The sequence below is a fragment of the Lithobates pipiens genome, unplaced genomic scaffold (assembly GCF_037356315.1).
Source record: "Lithobates pipiens isolate NorthernLeopardFrog02 unplaced genomic scaffold, aLitPip1_a1.2 Scaffold_48, whole genome shotgun sequence".
NCBI lineage: Eukaryota > Metazoa > Chordata > Amphibia > Anura > Ranidae > Lithobates > Lithobates pipiens.
Window position 1 is genome coordinate 5,524,710 of NW_027507872.1, and position 23,755 is coordinate 5,548,464.

General features: G+C 46.2%; 1 protein-coding gene across 2 annotated transcripts in view; it reads left to right on the forward strand.

The window, feature by feature from the left end:
* PPFIA3 (PPFI scaffold protein A3) overlaps window positions 1-23,755 on the forward strand; it is a gene marked incomplete at its 3' end in the record, with an annotated part of 942,579 nt that overhangs the window by 487,665 nt on the left and 431,159 nt on the right. For both annotated transcript variants that reach the window (XM_077467171.1, XM_077467170.1), the window contains 2 exon segments: window positions 11,008-11,229; window positions 19,629-19,775. In XM_077467171.1, the coding sequence (XP_077323297.1) occupies window positions 11,008-11,229; window positions 19,629-19,775 (369 nt within the window).

Genomic DNA, 23,755 nt, shown 5'->3' on the forward strand with positions numbered 1-23,755 from the left:
TGGTTGATGCCTCGCTCCTGATACATTAGCAGTCTGGTTTGTCCCTCCTGTGCAATGTAAGTTCCGCCTGCTTCTCCTCCCTATCTGCTGGTCCAGATCTCCCTCTGAACTCCCCTCCTCTTCCTCTCTTGTGGGCACCCACGTGACATCACTAGACACATCATCATCGACGGCACCTTCCCCACCACTATAATTAGAGATCTCAGAGTAGCCAGCAACACCGGGGACCAACCTCCTCCTTGGGCTGATCTGGGAACTGTCATCAGACTGCTGAGTGGCGGTTGTTGCTACCTCCTTTTCCTGATCCAATGGCAAGAGTGGCTGTGCATCGGCAATGTCTTGTGATGGATCGGAAAATAATTCCTGTGACTCAAGCGGAGGGTATACGGTGTTGTTGGTGGTAGTGTGTTTGGGGGTGCACACAGCAGAGAGGGAAGAAGAGGGTGCAGATTGAGAGGATGAGGAGGGTGCAGAAGAGTAAGGCTGAGTGAGCCACTCAACCAAGTCTGGTGCGTCCTTTGACGTAATCGAACACACCTTCTGCAATTTGCCGCTTTGGCTCAAGCCTGTTGCTCCTGCCCTACTCCTACCACCTCTGCAGAAGGGCCTGTCTCTTCCTCTGCCTGTCATTTTTTTAAATGACGCTGTGACAAAAGTCTCTTTGTAGTATCGCTGCAGAACCGATCAGCAGTCACAATGCTGCACAGTGGAAATGCACTATACTATACTTTCTATATAAGTGTTTTATACATGTATTACACCCCTATATACTGCACACCAAATTGTACACCTATACCAGTCCTTAAAAGGACCTTTGTGGACCTAATAGTAGCTAGCTAGTAGCTAGTGACTTGCAGACTGTCCCTGCTCCAAACACCAAACTGTCCCTCTCTACACTGAGAAACGACAGCTGCAGAATCGGTCAGCAGCACATCAGTGCAGTGCACTATAATATGCTTTCTATATTTGAAAGAAAGTATATTATACGTGTACAACCCTATATAATGTACACCTATACCAGTCCTTAAAAGGACCTTTGTGGACCTGGTAGCTAGTGATTTGCAGACTGTCCCTGCTCCAAACACCAAACTGTCCCTCAGTCCCTACACTGATAAAAGACAGCTGCAGAATCGGTCAGCACTCAGCAGCACAGCAGTCAGCAGTGCACCATAATATACTTTCTATATTTGAAAGAAAGTATATTATACGTGTACAACCCTATATACTGTACACCTATACCAGTCCTTAAAAGCACTTTTGTGGACCTAATAGTAATAGCTAGTGATTAAACTGACTGTCCCTGCTCCACACAGTGTCCTTTCCCTACACTGACAAAAGACAGCTGCAGAATCGATCAGCAGTGCACTCAGCAGCACAGCAGTGCACCAGAATATACTTTGTATATTTGAAAGAAAGTATATTCTAAGTGTATTATAACCCTATATACTGTACACCTATACCAGTCCTTAAAATGACTTTTGTGGACCTAATAGTAATAGCTAGTGATTAAACTGACTGTCCCTGCTCCACACAGCGTCCTTTCCCTACACTGACAAAAGACGGAATGTAAAATGGCCGCCAGATCAGGTCTGTTTATAAGGTAGGGGGTATGTCCAATTGTCCATGTGCTGAAATGTCTCAATTGGCTGTCCTGTATCCCGTGATGGATGTTTCATCATGGGTCAAAGTTCTTCACAATGTAAACGCATATGTCCGCCACGCGAACAGCGCCAGAAGTCCGCCGGTTTGGCAAATCGCGAACAAGCAAAATTTGCCACGAACCGACCGCCGGGCGAACCGCAAGGCCATCTCTACTTACCTGCTATGTGCAGGGGTTTGCACAGAGCAATCTGGATTCTCCTCTTCTTGGGTCATTCTTCGCTGCTCCTGGCCCCTCCCTCCTGTTGAGTGCCCCCACAGCAAGCAGCTTGTTGTGGGGGCACCCAAGCTGCATCCATTCAGACACGGAACTGCAGTTCGGTTCGCCTCTCTCTTTCCTGATTAGCTGATTGACTTTCATAGTTTCATAGTTTCATGGTTTGTTAGGTTGAATAAAGACACCAGTCCATCAAGTTCAACCTGAGTGTCTACAATTGTCCCTATCCCTGTACATTGCACACTCACATCGGTCCATGCCCTTAGGGAGCCCACAATCCAAGGTCCCCATTCATATACTATGGCCAATTTTTCTGGCAGAAGCCAATTAACCTACCTGCATGTCTTTGGATTGTGGGAGGAAACCGGAGTACCCGGAGGAAACCCACGCAGGCACAGGGAGAACATGCAAACTCCAGGCAGGTAGTGTCGTGGTTGGGATTTGAACCAGCGACCCTTCTTACTGCTAGGTGAGAGTGCTAACCACTACACCACTGTGCTGCCTTTGACAGCAGTTAGAACCAATGGCACCACTGTTGTGTCTTAGCTAATCAGGATGGAGAGTCCCGGATGGCCGAGGGACTCGTGGGCATCATTAGATAGAGACAGGTAAGTATTAAGGGAGCTGCCCGGGAAGTATTAAGGGAGCTGTCCCGGATGGCCGAGGGACTCGTGGGCATCGTTAGATAGAGACAGGTAAGTATTAAGGGAGCTGCTGCACACATAAGGCTTTTTATCTTAATGCATAGAATGCATTAAAATAAAAAAAGACCTTCTGCTTTACAACTGCTTTAAGCCAGCAACAGGACACAATGCTGTCTGTGCTTCCTAGTGAGATCAACCTCATGTCTTACCCCCTGCGGGGCACAGGGACTCAATTAAGCAGACAAGGTGACTGCTTTACACGCTGTTGATTTCAACAAAACAAAACACAAAAAATCTATATTTCTGCCCTCCGCTACAGTAAGTATAAGCATGTTTCCTCTACAGGGTAGTTAGTATACAGTGGATATAAAAATTCTTCACACCCCTGTTAAAATGTCAGGTTTCTGTGATTTAAAAAAAATTAGACAGAGATAATAAATTTCAGAACTTTTTCCACCTTTAATCTGACATATGAACTGTGCAACTCAGTTGAACAACAGAAGGGAGGGTATGGCAGGGCTACGTAAATTTGTTGTGCCACATCCAAAACACTAAATACTAGAAGAGAAATCCCTTGGGGGTGGATTTTTAAGGCACGTACAAACTAAAATGGTACAAAAATTATTTTATTACATAAAACAAACAAAAAAAGTTTAGTATACAGTATACATATAAAAAATACATCAAAGGGTATCTATACAACCAGTATTTGTACTACACTTGATTATGCTGTATAATCCATTTGGAGAGATACCCTTTGATGTATTTTTTTATATGTACACTGTATACTAAACTTTTTTGTTTGTTTTATGTAATAAAATCATTTTTGTACCATTTTAGTTTGTACGTGCCTTAAAAATCCACCCCCAGGGGATTTCTCTTCTAGTACTCAGTTGAACAACAAATCTTTTAGGTGGAAGGATGTAAAAATAAAAAAATTGTCGGGATTCATACCGAACGAATAGGTCCACTAGTATTAACATTCAAAGAGTTTTCAAAGAGTTTTCATGAATATCCAGACTCCAACGGATAATGATGGCTCCAGAGCCCTTTTGGACCTGGATGCAGCCAAGGCTTTTGATAGCCTTGAGTGGGATTACCTACTCGAGGTGCTCAAGAGATTTGGCTTCGGGACAAACTTTATTAGCTGGGTGAAGATACGATATACTGACCCCAAGGCTAAAATAAAAATTAACAACGAGTATTCTGACCTGTTCCAACTGGAAAGAGGCACGAGACAGGGGTGCCCCCTGTCTCCTTTATTGTTTGCTTTTGCAATGGAGCCGCTGGCCATTATGGCTAGATCCAATTTGGAAATGCAGGATTTCCAGAGAAGCCTAGAAGAAGATAGGATAGCATTGTTTGCGGACGATGCCCTCTTTTTTCTTGGGGATGTTCAAATATCCATAGAAATAGTGATACGTATAATCGGAGAGTTCGGTCGACTCTCTGGCTTAGTCATTAACTGGGACAAATCTGCTCTGCTTCCAATAGATTGCCAGATCCCGTTGGGAGCTCCTAATTTAAAAGTTGTGGATAAATAAAAATACCTGGGGATTTGGATCACTAGCGATACAAATGCGTGCCTTTACCAAAATTTAGCCCCCTTATTACTTAAGCTGAAACGTAAGGGTGATATATGGAGCCGACACCCTCTGTCTATTGCAGGATGCTGGAGCCTAGGTAAGATGATATGGTTGCCCCAGTTATTATATCTTTTCCACAACTCTCCAATCTGGATAGGCCAGAAATATTTCAAGAGAATAGATTCCCTGTTTAGAGAGCTAATTTGGAAAAAGGGGTAGCCCAGAATCGGTCTGCAAATGCTGCAGCTACCGCTTAATGAAGGGGGTATGGTGATTCCGCATCCAAGATTGTATTTTTTGGCATCCCAGCTACAGCACCTGGCAGGAAATGTGACACCTAGTGGCAGTAACCCTAGTGGCAAGATGATGTTAAGGGGGTCACCACATAAAACTTTGAAACTTTGACTAGAGGCCGATTTGTTTACTTCGAGATCCCCAGCGATAAAATGAATCATGAAAACCTGGCAGACATCAAAGGCCATATTGGGCTACCAAGGAATATCAGAGTTTGCGCCCCTGTGGCACAATAAAAAATTTCCAGATCTAAACAATATAACAAGATCCCAGCAATGGGTAAATCAGGGTATTATTTGAATAAGCCAATTATATGTGGGTACCACCATGGAAACTTTTTCAGACTTGAAACAGGAATTTGATTTATCTAATAATTCATTCTATAAATATCTTCAAATCAGAGATGCGATCCAGACCCAGTTCAGATCGCCAACTGTCAAATGGTCCCAGATCTCCTCATTGGTACATATAATGAATCTGAATTCAACTAAAGGGTTGATATCCCGCTTATACAATAGACTACAAACTAGAATAATAGATTTCGTGGGCACTATCAAGAGGAAGGAGAGATGGGAGAAAGATGTAGGGCTATTGACTACAGGAGAGCGGAATCGGATCCTCACACAAGGGGTACTGGTTTAAATTTCCCCCTCACAGAAAGTATCCCATCTATTCTTCATTCATAGAGTATATTACATCCCCAAAAAATGTTCAAATTGGGATGGCAGATGAATGACCAACGCCCCAGGTGTGGGGCAACTGGGGAGCTTATCCACATGTTATGGAAATGCCCAAAATTGTTCAGGTATTGGGTAGAGATTATTAATAACTTAAAATCTTTAATATTGGAATAGAGGTGACGGTTAAGACTTGTATACTGGGCCTAATAGAGGGGTGTAATGTAAACAGAGATACTATTGAAGCAGTGCTAAGATGTCTATTTCAGGCAAGAAAACTGATCGCCCAACACTGGCAAGCACATAATCCCCCTTCGGTAGAGAACTGGTTAACTTAACAGTAGGAAATTAACGTGTGTTTTTCATTAGATAAGGTAACCAAAGTAAGTTCAAGAGAATGTGGAGACATTGGTTGGATAACCTGGGGCTACCCTTATAGGGAGGGAGGGATATTTACCCCCCCCCCCCCCCGACTCCTAGTATATTCCTTTATCTCTATTTCTTTCCTTTTCTCTTCTCTCTTTTTCTTGTTAAGTGCTGATACTAAAAGATTGCAGCCTAGGTGGTGTGCTGAGGGTGGGGGTGGTGTCTAGTGATAGTACAATAGTAGCTAAAATAATGTTTTATTTTTTTTATTCATTGTGATACATGTTTTTTTGCTATGGTTTGGATATCTGGAAAATGTAAATTCTATATATTAATAAATGAAAAAGTATTTAAAAAATAAATAAAAAATAAATAAAAAAGTGTGCACACCCTTAAACTAAGGCCTCATGCACACGAGACGCAGTTAAACGCGCGTTCAGATGCAGTTGGACAGTTTTTTCAACTGCCCCTGAACTCATTCAATGTTATCCTATGTGTCCATGCACACAGTCTCGTTTTTTTCCTTTTTTTGCAGTTGCGTTTAATCTCGTTTTTCCAGAAGCAAAAAAATGCGTCCAGAAGCAAAAATTTCCACGTTTCAGACGCAAAACGCGGCAAAACGCCGCTACCGCGTTTAGCCGCGTTTGCGTTTATATGCGTTTTTAAAGGTGACCTTTTTTTTACATTAAAAATCCCAAAAATGATTGCAAATGATGAAAAACCATTAGAAAAATATTTTAAACAATTGCATTTGCAAGTGGACAATCCACAACTTGTGGTAAGTGACATGGCAGGTGGCAAGTGACGTGGCAAGTGGACAATCCACAACTTGTGGCAAGTGACATGGCAGGTGGCAAGTGATGTGGCGAGCGGACAATCCACAACTTGTGGCAAGTGAAGTGGCAGGTGAAGTGGCAAGTGACGTGGAAAGTGGACAATCCACAACTTGTGGCAGGTGACGCGGCAAGTGACCTGGCAGGTGACGCGGCAAGTGACCTGGCAGGTGACGCGGCAAGTGACCTGGCAGGTGACGTGGCAAGTGGAAAATCAACAACTTGTGGCAGGTGACTGGCATGTGACGTGGCAAGTGGACAATCCATAACTTGTGGCAGGTGACGTGGCAAGTGGACAATCCACTTGTGGCAGGGGACGTGGCAAGTGACGTGGCAAGTGGACAATCCACTTGTGGCAGGGGATGTGGCAAGTGACGTGGCGAGTGGACAATCCACAACTTGTGTCAGGTGACGTGGCAAGTGGACAATCCACAACTTGTGGCAGGTGATGTGGCAAGTGATGTGGCAAGTGGACAATCCACTTGTGGCAGGTGACGTGGCAGGGGACGTGGCAAGGGACGTGGCAAGTGGACAATCCACAACTTGTGGCAGGTGACGTGGCAGGTGACGTGGAAAGTGATGTGGCAAGTGGACAATCCACAACTTGTGGCAGGTGATGTGGCTGGTGACGTGGCAAGTGGACAATCCACATCTTGTGGCAGGTGACGTGGCAGGTGACGTGGAAAGTGGTGTGGCAAGTGGACAATCCACAACTTGTGGCAGGTGATGTGGCTGGTGACGTGGCAAGTGGACAATCCACAACTTGTGGCAGGTGGCATGGCAGGTGACGTGGAAAGTGGACAATCCACATCTTGTGGCAAGTGACGTGGCAGGTGATGTGGCAAGTGACGTGGCAAGTAGACAATCCACAACTTGTGGCAGGTGATGTGGCTGGTGACGTGGCAAGTGGACAATCCACAGCTTGTGGCAGGTGATGTGGCAAGTGATGTGGCAAGTGGACAATCCACTTGTGGCAGGTGACGTGGCAGGGGACGTGGCAAAGGACGTGGCAAGTGGACAATCCACAACTTGTGGCAGGTGATGTGGAAAGTGATGTGGCAAGTGGACAATCCACAACTTGTGGCAGGTGATGTGGCTGGTGACGTGGCAAGTGGACAATCCACATCTTGTGGCAGGTGACGTGGCAGGTGACGTGGAAAGTGGTGTGGCAAGTGGACAATCCACAACTTGTGGCAGGTGATGTGGCTGGTGACGTGGCAAGTGGACAATCCACAACTTGTGGCAGGTGGCATGGCAGGTGACGTGGAAAGTGGACAATCCACATCTTGTGGCAAGTGAAGTGGCAGGTGATGTGGCAAGTGACGTGGCAAGTAGACATTCCACAACTTGTGGCAGGTGATGTGGCAAGTGACGTGGCAGGTGATGTGGCAAGTGACGTGGCAAGTGGACAAACCACAACTTGTGGCAGGTGATGTGGCTGGTGACGTGGCAAGTGGACAATCCACAGCTTGTGGCAGGTGGCATGGCAGATGACGTGGAAAGTGGACAATCCACATCTCTTGGCAAGTGACGTGGCAGGTGATGTGGCAAGTGACGTGGCAAGTGGACAATCCACAACTTGTGGCAGGTGACGTGGCAGGTGATGTGGCAAGTGGACAATCCCCAACTTGTGGCAAGTGACATGGCAAGTGACGTGGCAAGTGGACAATCCAAAACTTGTGGCAGGTGACGTGGCAAGTGACGTGGCAGGTGATGTGGCAAGTCACGTGGCAAGTGGACAATCCACAACTTGTGGCAGGTGACGTGGCAGTTGGACAATCCACAACTTGTGGCAGATGACGTGGCAAGTGACGTGGCAAGTGACGTGGCAAGTGGACAATCCACAACTTGTGGCAGGTGCCGTGGCAAGTGACACGCTAAATACAAGTACACTGCAGCTCTCACAGCTGCTGCTACTCACTCTGGTCTCACAAAATTGCTGAAATAGTTAATAATACTGTTATTTTGAGCTGGGGAGGGTCTATGATGTTAGCTTAACTAAACGCTTCTAGACGCAAACGCGGTAAAACGCGGTATAACGCCGCTGAATCTAGTATCTGAACTAATGTTTGTGAGAAATAAGCATTAAGAATTAAATTCAATTAGAAAATATGAAAAAAATAAGAAAAAATATAAGGACTAAAAATGAATGGTAATAATAAAAAATTAATAATATTAAAAATAAAAATAAAAAAATGGAAATAATAGTAAGGATAAACATCTAGCGGAGGGGAGTGATATCTTAGGTTTATGGAGACGTGTACGTATAGAAAATAAGGGCTGGTAGTTAAAGATTCAAATGTTAATTGTGGAAGAGATAGGAAACAGGCTAAAAGAGCTAAAAAGGAACCCAGGTCCAGAACTATTGGCACTGCAAACTGGAAAAATGAATGAATAAAAAAAATAAATGAATGAAATAATGAATGAAAAAAAAAATGAAATAAAAGAAGAAAAAAATGCAGCAGCTGCAGCTTATAAGGGGGTTATATGGAATATGTAGATTATACAGGGGGACACGTTTGGTATAGATTTGAGAAAAAGATTAATATATATATATATATATATATATATATATATATATATATATATATATATATATATATATATATATATATATATATATATATATATATATATATATATATATATATATATGGGGGGGGGAATCGGGAATGGAGCAAAACATGAATAAGTTGGGGCCAGGGTATTTATGTCCATATTGTACCTATTATGCATAGGCATAAAAATAAATACAAAGTAGGTAAATAATTATAAATTAAGTATAGAAATAAAAATATATAAAGATAAACGTGGACCATATATATATAAGGAAAGTTACATGTGTATGTAGGGCGGCGGCAGTGAAGAAGAAAGCTGGGCTCCTCTGCTAGTGAAAGAGCTAGCAAAAGAGCAGAAGATAGTGGAGAAGTCCAGCGAGAAGACCCCTGAAGACGCAAGAAGACCCCGGGAGCTGTGCAATAAACTATTTTAACCCTTGTGTGTTGTGTTTTTTTTTTTTTTTTTTTACTTTTTTTCACAGGTGAATGGGTAGGGGTAAATTGTACCCCATACTCATTCACATAGGGTGGGGGGCCGGGATACGGGGGCCCCCTTATTAAAGGGGGCTCACGGATTCCGATAAGCCCCCCGCCCGCAGACCCCGACAACCAACGGCCAGGGTTGTCGGGAAGAGGCCCTTGTCCTCATCAACATGGGGACAAGGTGCTTTGGGGTGGGGGGGCTGCGCGGCCCCCCCTTCCCCAAGGCACCCCCATGTTGAGGGCACGCAGCCTGGTACGGCTCGGGGGGGGGGCTCGCTCGTCCCCACCTCCTTTCCTGGCCGGCCGGGTAGCGTAGGGATTCCCCTTTAAGTTCATACCAGGTGACGAGGCCAGCAACGCCTCCTTAGCTGGCCCCGGCTACCTGGAGACCCGCTCAAAATGAGCGGACTTTTCTCAGAGCGGGAGAAAAGTCTGTTCATTTCAAAAGTACGGCGGACTGGCACACACATGGCCGTACTGTCGCCAAAATGCGAATCCATCAGATTGGAGTGCAAAAATACTTTCTTAGTCCGCCGGACTTTTGGGTAAAAAAAAGTCCACCGGAGCCTACACACGAGCCGGACTTTTCCACCAGATTGTTTGATCGTGTGTATGAGGCATAAGTACTCCTCTCCCATCTATTTCAGCAAACATCGACAGGATAATTCAGATGCACCACGCTTTTGGTTGGATGATCAATTTAGAAAAATATGCTCTTGAGCCTTCTATTTGCCTGGAGTACTTGGGTCTGGTCCTGAACACATCCTAAGCAAAGGTGTTCCTTCCAGCAAAGAACATTTTTTTTTTTATGCACCATTCCACCAGATCAGTTGTAGTTTCCTGGGCATTTTGGTACCCGCCCAGCTTTGTAAAGACGCAATGAGAGCCATTTACTCCTACTTTATTTCTACATGCATTGTTTTTAAGCGTTAACAATGGTGAAGTCATCATTCAGATTTCTGTTCCTATTGGGGAGCTTGTAATAATAATCCGAAAGCCCTGCACGATGCAGTAGTGCTAACAAAGCTTGAAGTGTTGCCTATTGTCAGTCTGTGTCAGGTACTACAGGAAGCTAATATACAGACAGGTACTGGCTGTATTATAAATGCATTTACTGTATATATACTGTATATTTTTAACAAATGCATAACTTTGTTAGTGTTGTTTTACATCTGCATTCAGCTTTAATGGTTAAGTATTAGGTCACAGGGCTTGGAGTTAGAGATGAGCATTAAACTGAGGTTTAGGGTCATTCTTTGTTTTTTTTTAGCTATGATTATCCAAAAGCATCAGGAAAGTTGGTAGAGATGCATCTGAATCAAAATAATTGCGGCAAGATCTGAAAATCAATATATCCCATACTATTCAAAACAACAAGTTTTAGTTTGAGACCAAAGCATTCTGTGGACTATTAATATTTGGTTTAGACAAGGGATGTCAATGTTCACCTATTTATTAACTGGTCCAATTAAAATTTTGTATATATGTATATATGTGTATATATATATATATATATATATATATATATATATATATATATATATATATATATATATATATATATATATATATATATATATATATATATATATAGATGTATATATATATTTTTAATATATATATATATTTATTAATTATAGTTTGGTTCTAAACACCCAGGACCTATGGTTATTTCTGTGTGTCTTTTTAGGCTGTCATCAATGGCTCTACTCACCTGGAACTAAGAGGTGGACGAGAGTCAGAACTGGAGGAGTTGGTAGAGAAGCAGAGGTTAGAGCTGTGTCAGCTCAAGGAACGTTTAACTATGATGTGCCGCCAAATGTCCGAACTTGAGGAGGAGCTAAACACAGCACAAAAAGATCTTATTAAGTCAGAAGAGGTCTGTGCCAAACTGCAACGTGATCTGAAAGAGGTAAGTCCACTCTTTCTGTGTTCTCCACCTTATACATATTAGTGAGATACTGGCATAGGAAGAACTGCTGTAGCTGGCTACTTTATAGGTTTTCTGCATCGCTCCCACTGGGCTTTACTCAGCAATGGGTAAAATAGCCCTCACCTGCTGCCTAAAGTGTTCATTAAATCTTACAAGCAGTAGTCCTACCATGTGCATGTGGGCCTATCTTACCGAGCACAGTGTAAAGCTTGTTGAGCAGACCATTTCCCTATTGAGATTTTTTGCCAGATACAGTCTGATGCAGGTGAAGTTAAGTAATATTTTAAGCTGTGGTCCACAGAGAACCTAATTTGCAAACAATGGGAAAGATTTATGGTATTGTTATGGCCTTTAATTTTATTTTTGTACTAGTAATGGTGGTGAGCTGTGATTTTTAGCGGTATTGCGACATACAGATCAGAGACTTTTGACACATTTTTGGGACCATTGGCATTCATAGAGTGATCAGTGCTATAAATATGCACTGATTACTGTATAAATGTCACTGGCAGGGAAGGGGTTAACACTAGGGGGCGATCACGGGGTTTTGTGTTCCCTCACTGTGTTCTAACTTTGTGGGGATGGGACTAACTAGGAGAGATGACAGATCTCCTCTGACAGCACAGGGATTAGTGTTTTAACACACACAAATCTCCATGCTGGCTCTCATGCATGAGATCGCACCCACCGGCCACGTGCATCGGGCTCCCCGCTGTGCAGCGGGGGTGCGTGCCTCCAGCTGCACTCGCGCGCCCTTTGGTGGCTGTCAGGTCACCTTGAGGCGAGGTGACAGATGCACACCGTAGGGATCAGGAGTGCACCGCAAGGTTGTGGACCCTATGGCTGACTGCTGCAGACGGAAGACAGATCCCACTGAGGTTAGAGCGTAAGATTCCCTGGAGTCTAAGAGCCAGCAGGTGTTCACCAGCGCCTCTAGTGGTGAGGATGGACTTGGCTGCAACTGGCTCCAGGTCGCGACTCCCAGGGTCCCCCAGCTCATACCCACAGTAGGCAACAGGAGGATAGGGATAGTGAGGGAAAAAGCAAAGGTCGGGGCCACAAACAGACAGGAATAGTCAGGGACATGCCAAAAGGTCAGGATCACAGGCAAACAGGGATAGTCAAGGACACGCCAAAGTCGGTAACGGAACAACAGAAGAGCACACGGCAGGTAACAGGAAGCTAACACACAAAGGTTGATCAGCAGGGTTGGCCTCCAGTGCACAGGTTAATATAGAGCTCCCTGATAGGAGCTAGGGTGGAGCCATGCCAGAGGATGGATTACAAAAGCAGACAGGTGAGGGTCGGCTGGTCTCTAGATGAACACATGGAAACAGGTAAGCAGACAAACTATTGCATAACCTTGAAAGTGGCTCTCCTGGGCAAAGCCATATTATATATATATATATATATATATATATATATATATATATATATATATATATATATATATATATATATATTTATATATGTGTGTGTGTGTGATTTCGCCCCAGGGAGCCATTCTGCTGCAGTATATCTGCATAAGCTGGTTGGGAACCGGTTAAGCGAAAACATTTTTCAGCATTTACAAATTTGGTTTTAATTGTAATATTTGCCTGTACGTAATGATGTGATATTACTTTCATAGTTTTATTTTTTTTGCTTTCCATATTTTAATCTTGTGTTTCATGTACAGATATTTAGGTGCTGCCAATAGTAGTCATCTGTGTTTATCGGGGGGAATGTGATGTTTTTTTTTTATTATATAGAAATGCTAACAAAATTGTGTCCGTTTTGTTAAAGTGGTTGTAAACCCTTACAAACCACTTTGACCTACAGGTAAGTCTAGATTAAGGCTTACCTGTAGGTCCAAGAAATATCTCCTAAACCTATATGATTTAGGAGATATTTACAAAAAGACAGCCACCGCTGTCTACGGCCCATGCGCCGTAGACAGTGGTGCGCAGGCGCAGTGGGCAGGCCGCAGATCGTCACGCTTATGTCGGCTCCCGTGCACGGGAGTGACGTCATCGCGACTCCGGCGAATCACAGCGCCGGAGCAGCGAGACCCGCAAGTAGTTCCGGGATACATGCCAGCGGCAAAAAGGAAGACGGAGGACCGCTTCAAGGGCTTCGTTCTCAGGTAAGTTATTCATAATGAGCTAGTATGCTATGCATACTAGCTCATTATGCCTTTGCCTTGCAGGGTGTGTTTTTATTTTTTTTATTTTGCGTTTACTTCCTCTTTAAACAAGATTAATAGAGAAGTGTGCATCTGTGAAGTGACAGAGGTGGCGTAAGGTAGCAGTGCCAAGAGCAAAAGTGTGATTCAGTGTAGCACTGGAGCGTGGACTAATACATTCATTACGTGGCGGCTAGTGCAGAAGTGTGTAGGTAGATTAGTGTCAAGTAGAGTGGTGCAGTGGCGACAATTAGAGTCATGTGCGTTGTGTTAGTGTTGGCTAGTGGAATTATTTGTCAGTGCAGCTGGTGGGTTCATGCACAACAGAGCAATGGCGGCAAGTGCAGAAGTGCACATTGGTGAAAAGCGTGTTGGCATGTGGCACAGTGGCAAAGGGTAGTGCATGTGACTGCAGTGATGACAAGCAGAGTAGTGTGCAGTGTAGAAGGGCATTCTGTGATTGTAGAAGTTTGCATCAATGAAGTGGCAGCGAGTAAGGTAGTGTAATGGTGAAACAACATTAATAGTGAGTCTTGGTGCAGGGATGGTGGGTACAGTAGTCAGCGTTGGTTTAGTGATGGTGGTGGCAAGTGGGGTCATGCACTTTGTTGCAGTGTTGGGGAGTTTGAAAGTACATATTGATGCAGTGGTGAAGAGCATGGTCATGCATGTTGGTACAGTGGCAGCAGGCTGAGTCATGCCCTTTTGTGTAGTGGGTTGAGTGGGATTGTGCATGTCAGTGTAGTGTTGGAAAGTGGGGTTGTGCTGTACAATGCTTCCATCCTATTTCCCAGAACCTATTTCATAAGGCTCGGTTCACACAGGGGCGACTCCGATCCGACTTCAGGTCGCCCCTAGTCGCCTCAGGTCGGACAACATTTAAAAATCAATGTAAGTGAATGAGAGCCGTCTTAATGCACGCTACTGACAGTCGCTCTGACTTCAAAAGAAGTTCCTGTACTACTTGAATCCGACTTGTAGGCGACTTGTACCCATTGATTTCAATGGAGGTTGCCTCCAAGTCGGATCTCTGTCTATACGGAGGCAACTTTAACAGAATTATTAGCTCTGAAGGGGGAACTCCACGCCAAATTTCTGGAAAAAATTTGGCGTGGGTTCCCCCTCCGAGAGCATACCAGGCCCTTAGGTCTGGTATGGATTCCAAGGGGAACCCCCTACGCCGAAAAAAATGGCGTTGGGGTCCCCCCAGATCCACACCAGATCCTTATCCGAGCACGCTAGCCGGCTGGCCAGGAAAGGGGGTGGGGACAAGCGCCCCCCCCCTCCTGAGCCATACCAGGCCGCGTGCCCTCAACATGGGGGGTGCCTTGGGGGAGGGGGGCGTGCGGCCCCCCCACCCCAAAGCACCTTGTTCCCATGTTGATGAGGACAAGGGCCTCTTCCCGACAACCCTGGCCGTTGGTTGTCGGGGTCTGCGGGCGGGGGGCTTATCGGAATCCGGGAGCCCCCTTTAATAAGGGGGCCCCCGGATACCGGCCCCCCACCCTATGTGAATGAGTATGGGGTACAATGTACCCCTACCCATTCACCTGTAAAATAGTTTATTGCACAGCTCCGGGGGTCTTCCGTCTTCGGGGGTCTTCTCGCCGGACTCCTCCGCTATCTTCTTGTAGCTCTTTTACTAGCGGAGGAGCCCGGCTTTCTTCCTCGCCGCCGCCCTTTTCTTCCGACTTCGGGGGTCTTGTCTCCCTCTTCGGTTCTTCTGCCGGGCCACCGCGCCTTCTTATAGCTCTTTTACAGGCGGTGGCCCGGTCTTCTGTCGCCGCCACCGCCGCCTTCCATTCTTCTTCTTCTTTTTCTCCTGGAGATGGTGACTCGACGCTCTCTCCGGCCGCAATGTCAGAGGCGCGCTGCGCGGCGACTTATATAGGGACAAGGGGCGGGGTTATCGGTTGATGTCACATGGGGTTGATGTCACATGGTGACCCCCGCCCCCTTACGATGTCACAGTCCCGGAGGATGCTGGGACTGTCGCCATGTGACATCAACCCATGTGACATCAACCGATGACCCCGCCCCTTGTCCTTATATAAGTCGCCGCGCAGCACGTCCCTGGCATTGCGGCTGGAGAGAGCGTCGAGTCAACATCTCCAGGAGAAGAAGAAGAAGAAGAACGGAAGGCGGCGGCGGCGACAGAAGACCGGGCCACCGCCTGTAAAAGAGCTATAAGAAGGCGCGGTGGCCTGGCAGAAGAACCGAAGAGGGAGACAAGACCCCCGAAGTCGGAAGAAAAGGGCAGCGGCGAGGAAGAAAGCCGGGCTCCTCCGTTAGTAAAAGAGCTACAAGAAGATAGCGGAGGAGTCCGGCGAGAAGACCCCTGAAGATGGAAGACCCCCGGAGCTGTGCAATAAACTATTTTATCTTGTGTGTTGTGTTTTTTTTGTACTTTATTTTACAGGTGAATGGGTAGGGGTACATTGTACCCCATACTCATTCACATAGGATGGGGGGCCGGTATCCGGGGCCCCCTTATTAAAGGGGGCTCCCGGATTCCGATAAGCCCCCCCCCGCAGACCCCGACAACCAACGGCCAGGGTTGTCGGGAAGAGGCCCTTGTCCTCATCAACATGAGGACAAGGTGCTTTGGGGTGGGGGGCCGCACGCCCCCCCTCCCCCAAGGCACCCCCCCATGTTGAGGGCACGCAGCCTGGTACGGCTCAGGAGGGGGGGGGGGCGCCCGCTCGTCCCCACCCCCTTTCCTGGCCGGCCGGGTAGCGTGCTCGGATAAGGGTCTGTGTGGATCTGGGGGGACCCCCACGCCGTTTTTTCCGGCGTAGGTGGTTCCCCTTGGAATCCATACCAGACCTAAGGGCTTGGTATGCTCTCGGAGGGGGAACCCACGCCAATTTTTTTTCAGAAATTTGGCGTGGAGTTCCCCCTTCAGAGCTCATTGGCCACAGCAAAAGTCGCTTGGCCTGGGGCGACTTGTAAGTCGCCCCAGGTCGTGTCTAAAAGTCGTGTTCAAGTCGTCTCCAAGTTGCCTCACAAAGTCGTCCTGAAGTCGTGTCGCCCCTGTGTGAACCGAGCCTTAGGGAAAGGCCTGCCATGGTAGGGATGATTGGAGATTATTGTTGTGAAGATGATAAGGCCTCATGCACACGAGACGCTGTTAAACACGTGTTCAGAGGCAGTTGGACACTTTTTTCAACTGCCCCTGAACTCATTCAATGTTATCCTATGTGTCCATGTACACAGTCTCGCTTTTTGCTGTTTTTATGCAGTTGCGTTTAACCTCGTTTTTTCAGAAGCAAAAAAATGGGTTCAGACGCAAAAGTTTTCCACATTTCAGACGCAAAACGCCGGTATTGCGTTTTGCCGCGTTTTCGTTTTATAAGCGTTTTTAAAGGAGACCTATTTTTTTAACATGAAAAATCTAAAAAATGGTGGCAAATGATGAAAAACCATTAAAAAAATATTTTAAACAATTGCAATTGCAAGTGGACAATCCAAAACTTGTGGCAAGTGATGTGGAAAGTGGACAATCCACAACTTGTGGCAAGTGGCATGGCAGGTGGCAAGTGGACAATCCACAACTTGTGGCAGGCGATGTGGCAAGTGGACAATCCACAACTTGTGGCAGGTGACGTGGCAAGTGATGTGGCAAGTGGAAATCCACAACTTGTGGCAGGTGATGTGGCAAGTGACCTGGCAAATGATGTGGCAAGTGACATGGCAAGTGGACAATCCACAACTTGTGGCAGGTGATGTGGCAAGTGGACAATCCACAACTTGTGCCAGGTGACGTGGCAGGTGATGTGGCAGGTGGACAATCCACAACTTGTGGCAGGTGACGTGGCAAGTGGACAATCCACAACTTGTGGCAGGTGACGTGGCAAGTGGACAATCCACAACTTGTGGCAGGTGATGTGGCGAGTGGACAATCCACAACATGTGGCAGGTGACGTGGCAAGTGGACAATCCACAAGTTGTGGCAGGTGACGTGGCAAGTGGACAATCCACAACTTGTGGAAAGTGACGTGGCAAGTGGACAATTCACAACTTGTGGCAGGTGACGTGGCAGGTGATGTGGCAAGTGACGTGGCAAGTGGACAATCCACAACTTGTGGCAGGTGACGTGGCAAGTGACGTGGCAAGTGGAAATCCACAATTTGTGGCAGGTGATGTGGCAAGTGGACAATCCACAACTTGTGGCAGGTGGACAATCCACAACTTGTGGCAGGTGACGTGGCAGGTGACGTAGCAAGTGGAAATCCACAATTTGTGGCAGGTGACGTGGCAAGTGGAAATCCACAACTTGTGGCAGGTGATGTGGCAAGTGACCTGGCAGATGATGTGGAAAGTGACGTGACAAGTGGACAATCCACAACTTGTGGCAGGTGATGTGGCAAGTGGACATTCCACAACTTGTGGCAGGTGGCATGGCAGGTGACGTGGCAAGTGGACAATCCACAACTTGTGGCAGGTGGCATGGCAGTTGACATGGCAAGTGGACAATCCACAACTTGTGGCAGGTGACATGGCATGTGGACAATCCACAACTTGTGGCAGGTGACGTGGCAGGTGATGTGGCAAGTGGACAATCCACAACTTGTGGCAGGTGGCATGGCAGGTGACATGGCAAGTGGACAATCCACAACTTGTGGCAGGTGACATGGCATGTGGACAATCCACAACTTGTGGCAGGTGACGTGGCAGGTGATGTGGCAAGTGACCTGGCAGATGATGTGGCAAGTGACGTGGCAAGTGGACAATCCACAACTTGTGGCAGGTGGCGTGGCAGGTGATGTGGCAAGTGGACAATCCACAACTTGTGGCAGGTGACGTGGCAAGTGGACAATACACAACTTGTGGCAGGTGACATGGCAAGTGACGTGGCAAGTGACGTGGCAGGTGATGTGGCAAGTGATGTGGCAAGTGGACAATCCACAACTTGTGGCAAGTGATGTGGCAGGTGATGTGGCAAGTGACGTGGCAAGTTAGACAATCCACAACTTGTGGCAGGTGACGTGGCAAGTGACGTGGCAAGTGACCTGGCAGGTGATGTGGCAAGTGGACAATCCACAACTTGTGGCAGGTAATGTGGCAGGTGAATTGGCAAGTGGGCAATCCACAACTTGTGGCAGGTGACGTGGCAAGTGACATGGCAAGTGACCTGGCAGGTGACGTGGCAAGTGGACAATCCACAACTTGTGGCAAGTGACATGGCAGGTGACGTGGCAAGTGGATAATCCACAACTTGTGGCAGATGACGTGGCAAGTAATGTGGCAGGTGACGTGGCAAGTGGACAATCCACAACTTGTGGCAGGTGATGTAGCAAGTCACGTGGCAAGTGGACAATCCACAACTTGTGGCAGGTGCCGTGGCAAGTGACACGCTAAATACAAGTACACTGCTGCTCTCACAGCTGCTGCTACTCACTCTGGTCTCACAAAATTGCTGAAATAGTTAATACCATTTTTGAGCTTGGGGAGGGTCTATGATGTTAGCTTAACTAAATGCTTCTAGACGCAAATGCAGTAAGACGCGGTAAACCGCCGCTAAATCGTGGTAAAAATCGCGGCAAACCGGGCGTTTCTAAACGCCGGTTTCAGCTTTTAAAATCGTGTCCAGCAGAGTTTGCATCTGCTTCTCGTGTGCATGAAGCCTAAGGGGGAAGTGATGTAGCCACGATGCTAGAAGTGCTTGGGAAGTGTTAGCAAATCGCTCCACTGCACAATTGCTGTGGGACATGAGCTGTTGGCTGCTATGTCTGCCATTCAGCTTGGTGTCTACAGTAAAATTAAAGATGTAGGCTGTATTTTAATGAACTCCAAAATGGGTCCATTAATGCTAAATTGAGACTACACATTTTGTGCAGCCAATAACCATAAAACCTCTGAAGTTTTTCACACAAAAGTACCTGTCCACCCACCATCCTCTTGTCTGATGACCATTAGCTCTGGGGATGGGCCTTTTCTCAAAACTCAGGGAAATGAAACCTATAATAAATAAGTGAAAGCATGCAGAGGGGAACACAGAAGAGGCTTTTTTTATTTTTTTGCCAAAAGAGGTAATAGCAGGCAATGGCATAGTGCAGTATCTGCTCTTAGGCTAGACTTTTACTGACAGTTCTGCTATAAACATATGCATTGCTCTACTGGGAAAGTGAAATTACATTTAAATATTTTTTTTGCTGTTGGTTTTAAGATTCTGTTCACTTTGCAAAGTTTTTCTTTTTTTCCTCAACTTCAGGCTCTAGCACAACGGGAGGATATGGAGGAGCGGATCACCACATTAGAGAAACGCTATCTGAGCGCACAAAGGGAAGCCACATCACTTCACGATGTCAATGACAAGCTGGAAAATGAACTTGCCAGTAAAGAGTCTCTCTACAGACAGGTAGGGTAACCAGTGACTCAGCACCCTGTCCTATAGTGACAGAATGTACTGCCCATGTGACACAGTATACGTAGTACAGTCCTTTGTTGTGGTTGTAGCACTAACCCCCAAAGGAGCTGCTGTTTGATTGGGCTTACCGTTACCTTCTTCACCTTGATTTGCATCTAGGGGTTTCCTGTGGTAGATGGCACAGAAATTTTAGAGACAGACGACAGATCCACTTAAAGAGATTTTTATTTGCAAAAATGTAGTTAGTTTTGTAGAACAGTCTCTTAGTATAGGATCAGAGGGTTAGGAGAAAAGTCCAGGTACTCTTAGTGTCAAAGTCAATAATAACAACAATTACTTTGACTAAATCCAGAGAATAACCATTCACAGCTGGATGTTCACTCTAGTTGGATAGTCCCTCTCTCACAAGGCCTAGCAGCCAACAGGGTGCTTAAATCAGGAACAAGTCTCTGCCACAGCCTTTATTGTAGAACATGTAGGAATAAGTCTCTGCCACAGACATTTTATAGAACGTGTAGAAAACTAGGACTTGTAGAACATTCGTGTGGTACCAGTATCTTTCAGCCGGTTGGGCGATACCCACGAGATTGGATTCACTTAGGTCCCTCCACCAGGCTCTTGCTAAGAAGTCAAATCGTATGTGGCCTTCTTCTGAAGAGTCCTCCCCTGGATAGCTACGAAGTTGCTGGGCCTCTCCACAACCAGAGATGGCACTGGACCACCTCCGAATCCTTTCCTTCGTTTCCTTGCCTCGGGCTAGCCAGCCCCGAGACATAAAGTCAGGTGGATCCGCACCCCAGGCCATAGCCTAGCCAGGAGGACCAGGCCCATGGAGTCAGAACATACTTCTGGACCAGAACCCCCGAACCACGTGACATCTGCATCTTAAGTGACACTCCCACTGGACTGGCTCCGAGAGAAAGTAACCTTAAAACACACAACCAGACTGTGTTACCATGCCTGCCAGAAGAGACAGTGCCCCCTATGGCCAGGCTGGACACCCTATAGTCCAGTCAGACTGATGCTGAGGTCCAAATTTGGAATAATTATACCCAAACCAAACTGCAGTTCATGTGTAACATTAAATTTCAAAAACATAGCGCCTGCTCTTCAGGAGCCGGCACTACATGGTTATAAAGCTTAATATAAATATTAGGCTTTTAAAATAATCATATGTGAACCTGTCTGCAAAACATTCGATTTGTATAACCAGAAAAAACTTGCTGTCACACAGTTACTGAAGCTATCTGAGGTACTGAAAACCTGGGGTGATCTTTAAAGAAAAAAAGTTGTTAAACTGCCAGTAGTAGGCATCTACATGCAGGTCTATAAATAATAGCGTGCTTCTGGTTACTATGCAAGAAATGAAATACTGAAGATGTATCAAGGTACAATCAAACAGTGACTTGAATAGTCCATAATGTTCAATATGGAAAAAACACCATGTGCCAATAGCAATGAAAGCATATAGTGGCCCCATTCCCCCCCCCTTCTCCCCCTACCACACCCCCTCCCACCTTCCTATACCCACCTGCACACAACCATTGGACTTAATCAAGGTGGCCAGCTGGACTGTAAACCTTGGAACTACCACTATTTACAATTAACATCCATCCTGTGGCATTTGCCACCCCGTAAACTCCACCACCTCACTACTTTATTGAACCTTACTTAGCCAACCCTCCTGTCTCAAGAAGTCAGCTCAATTCCCAACAAAGTTGATACCATTCTGATTCTGACTTTGCTATAGATTCAGGCCACATCGGCCTCTGCGATAAAACACTCATGTATACTTTATAATCTATGCAACTTTGGAGTATACACAAATCATCATCGTTCTGTTCTACATTTTTCTTATTTTTGGTTAAAACGTTTAATCATTGTTATGGTTATGGAACTCAAGTATATATTTAGGCTGTTGGGCCCATGTCATTTTTGCGTTCCTATTCTTGTATTTCTGAACACTCCTAATAAAATATTATTGAAAGTAAAGCATATAGTGGAATGAAGGTGTATCTGATTCTTCTCAAGATAATGATATATCCCGCTGGGTGGCAAACCACATGAATTGTTAAGGATTTCCACCATACATAGATGCCCTCCACCGTAATCAAGCCTCTTGCCAGATGGTTGTGATTCCCAATTGCAAAGCTCAAACACACCTGAGAAATGATGGACCCCTCCGGGTGTCTGTAACTGGGATAAGTATGGTCCACTGGGTTTCACAATATGATATTCCCCAATACCAATGCCACAAGTTTGGATCCAACTCAGACAGCCGCCATAGAGGAAAAGTAATATATACAATAACCTATACATATACAATACTACTAGAACACGTGTTTCTTTATTGTACATCATGTGACACAGAGCCTTAAGTAATTAATTAATGGGTTTATATGCCACCTTCAGGTGTTGACACTGGTATACCCAATCAAGGAAGTTCACTCCCTATATACATCAGTTTTTTTGCCAGTGTCTAAGGTGTTGGTCACGAGTGAAGATGTGCTCTGAGGAGTTCTAGGAGGGATCCATGCTGGATTTAAAAAACCTCCACAACTGGATCCATCCACACCATGGTGGCCACAGGATGATACCTGGGCCTCACATAGAAGAACAAGGTTCTGCCTGTAAAGCTTCTCTTTGAGGGTTGGACCCTAGGAACCTGGAAACCTGGACTCTTTTTGGTCTTGCACTACCTAAAGTTGTCTTGAGTGTTGCTTTACAGGTCCAAAGGAGTGGAACCCCTATTAAAAGGTACTCTGCCTTTGAAGGTTCAACTACGATGTGATGGGTGAAGTTTGGATCTGTCTGTTTTCAACAGTATCGTGCAGCGAGAATAAGGTAAGGGGAGAAGCCTAGGAATTGTAAAAAGTCCACCTATGCTTTTTCTCCTATCTATCTATATACACGTGTAAAGGCTGGCCACCCGCCCGCTTCTCCTGGAGCTCATGCCGGGGGGTGCGGGGGTGCATCCCTCCTTTTATGTTCTGCCTCACATTCCCCTCTGCCCGCCCACCTACTCCCCTTACATCTAGCTCCACGAGGGAGCCACCCGCCTGGGGATCGCCCGCCATCTCCTCTCTCCCCATGTTTGTGTGTGTTCCACGTGGCTGCCTGATGATCGGCTGCTCACCAGCTCCTCTCCCCTTGTTTCTCATTGCTCCATGTGACGGCCGGTGTGGGGGGGGGGGGGGTGGCTGAGAGGCCGGCTCTGCTTTCCTTGCATCATTCCCACAAGGGAGCCACACGCCTGCTGGATCCCGGTGCTCACTGGGGGATGGGCGGTCACCCACCCATCGCTCCATTCCTCCCTACAAACTGGCATCTCTGCAGCAGTGTCAGAGGATGCCAGACCACCCACAACAGTCATGGTAACGTGAGGTGACAGGACTGCCAGGTTTGCTGCTTTTACTTGTTTTATTTTTTTTGGTCAGTGTTTTCTATTGCGGTCAGCACCCAGCATTTCTGTCATAGCGTTCAGTCCTGCATTTTTGTCATAGCGTTCAGTCCTGCATTTCTGTCATAGCGTTCAGTCCTGCATTTCTGTCATAGCGTTCAGTCCTGCATTTCTGTCATAGCGTTCTGTCCAGCATTTCCGTCATAGTGTTCTGTCCAGCTTTTCCGTCATAGTGTTCTGTCCAGCTTTTCCGTCATAGTGTTCTGTCCAGCATTTCCGTCATAGCGTTCTGTCCAGCATTTCCGTCATAGCATTCTGTCCAGCGTTTCCTTCATAGTGTTCTGTCCGGTGTTTTTGTCTTAGCGCTCTGTCCAGCATGGCGGTCATAGCGTTCTGTCCAGCATGGCAGTCATAGTGTTTCTGCCCCTTGTAGACATGTCACTGGAGAAGTGATCGAGGGGGTGTACATCTCACCTAGGTTGCTACACAGTGTGAGATGGTAAATCCAGGATGGTTCAGTTTCTCAGCAGTGATATGCTGCTGAATTGTTATTTAATTTTGCCGGGCCTGG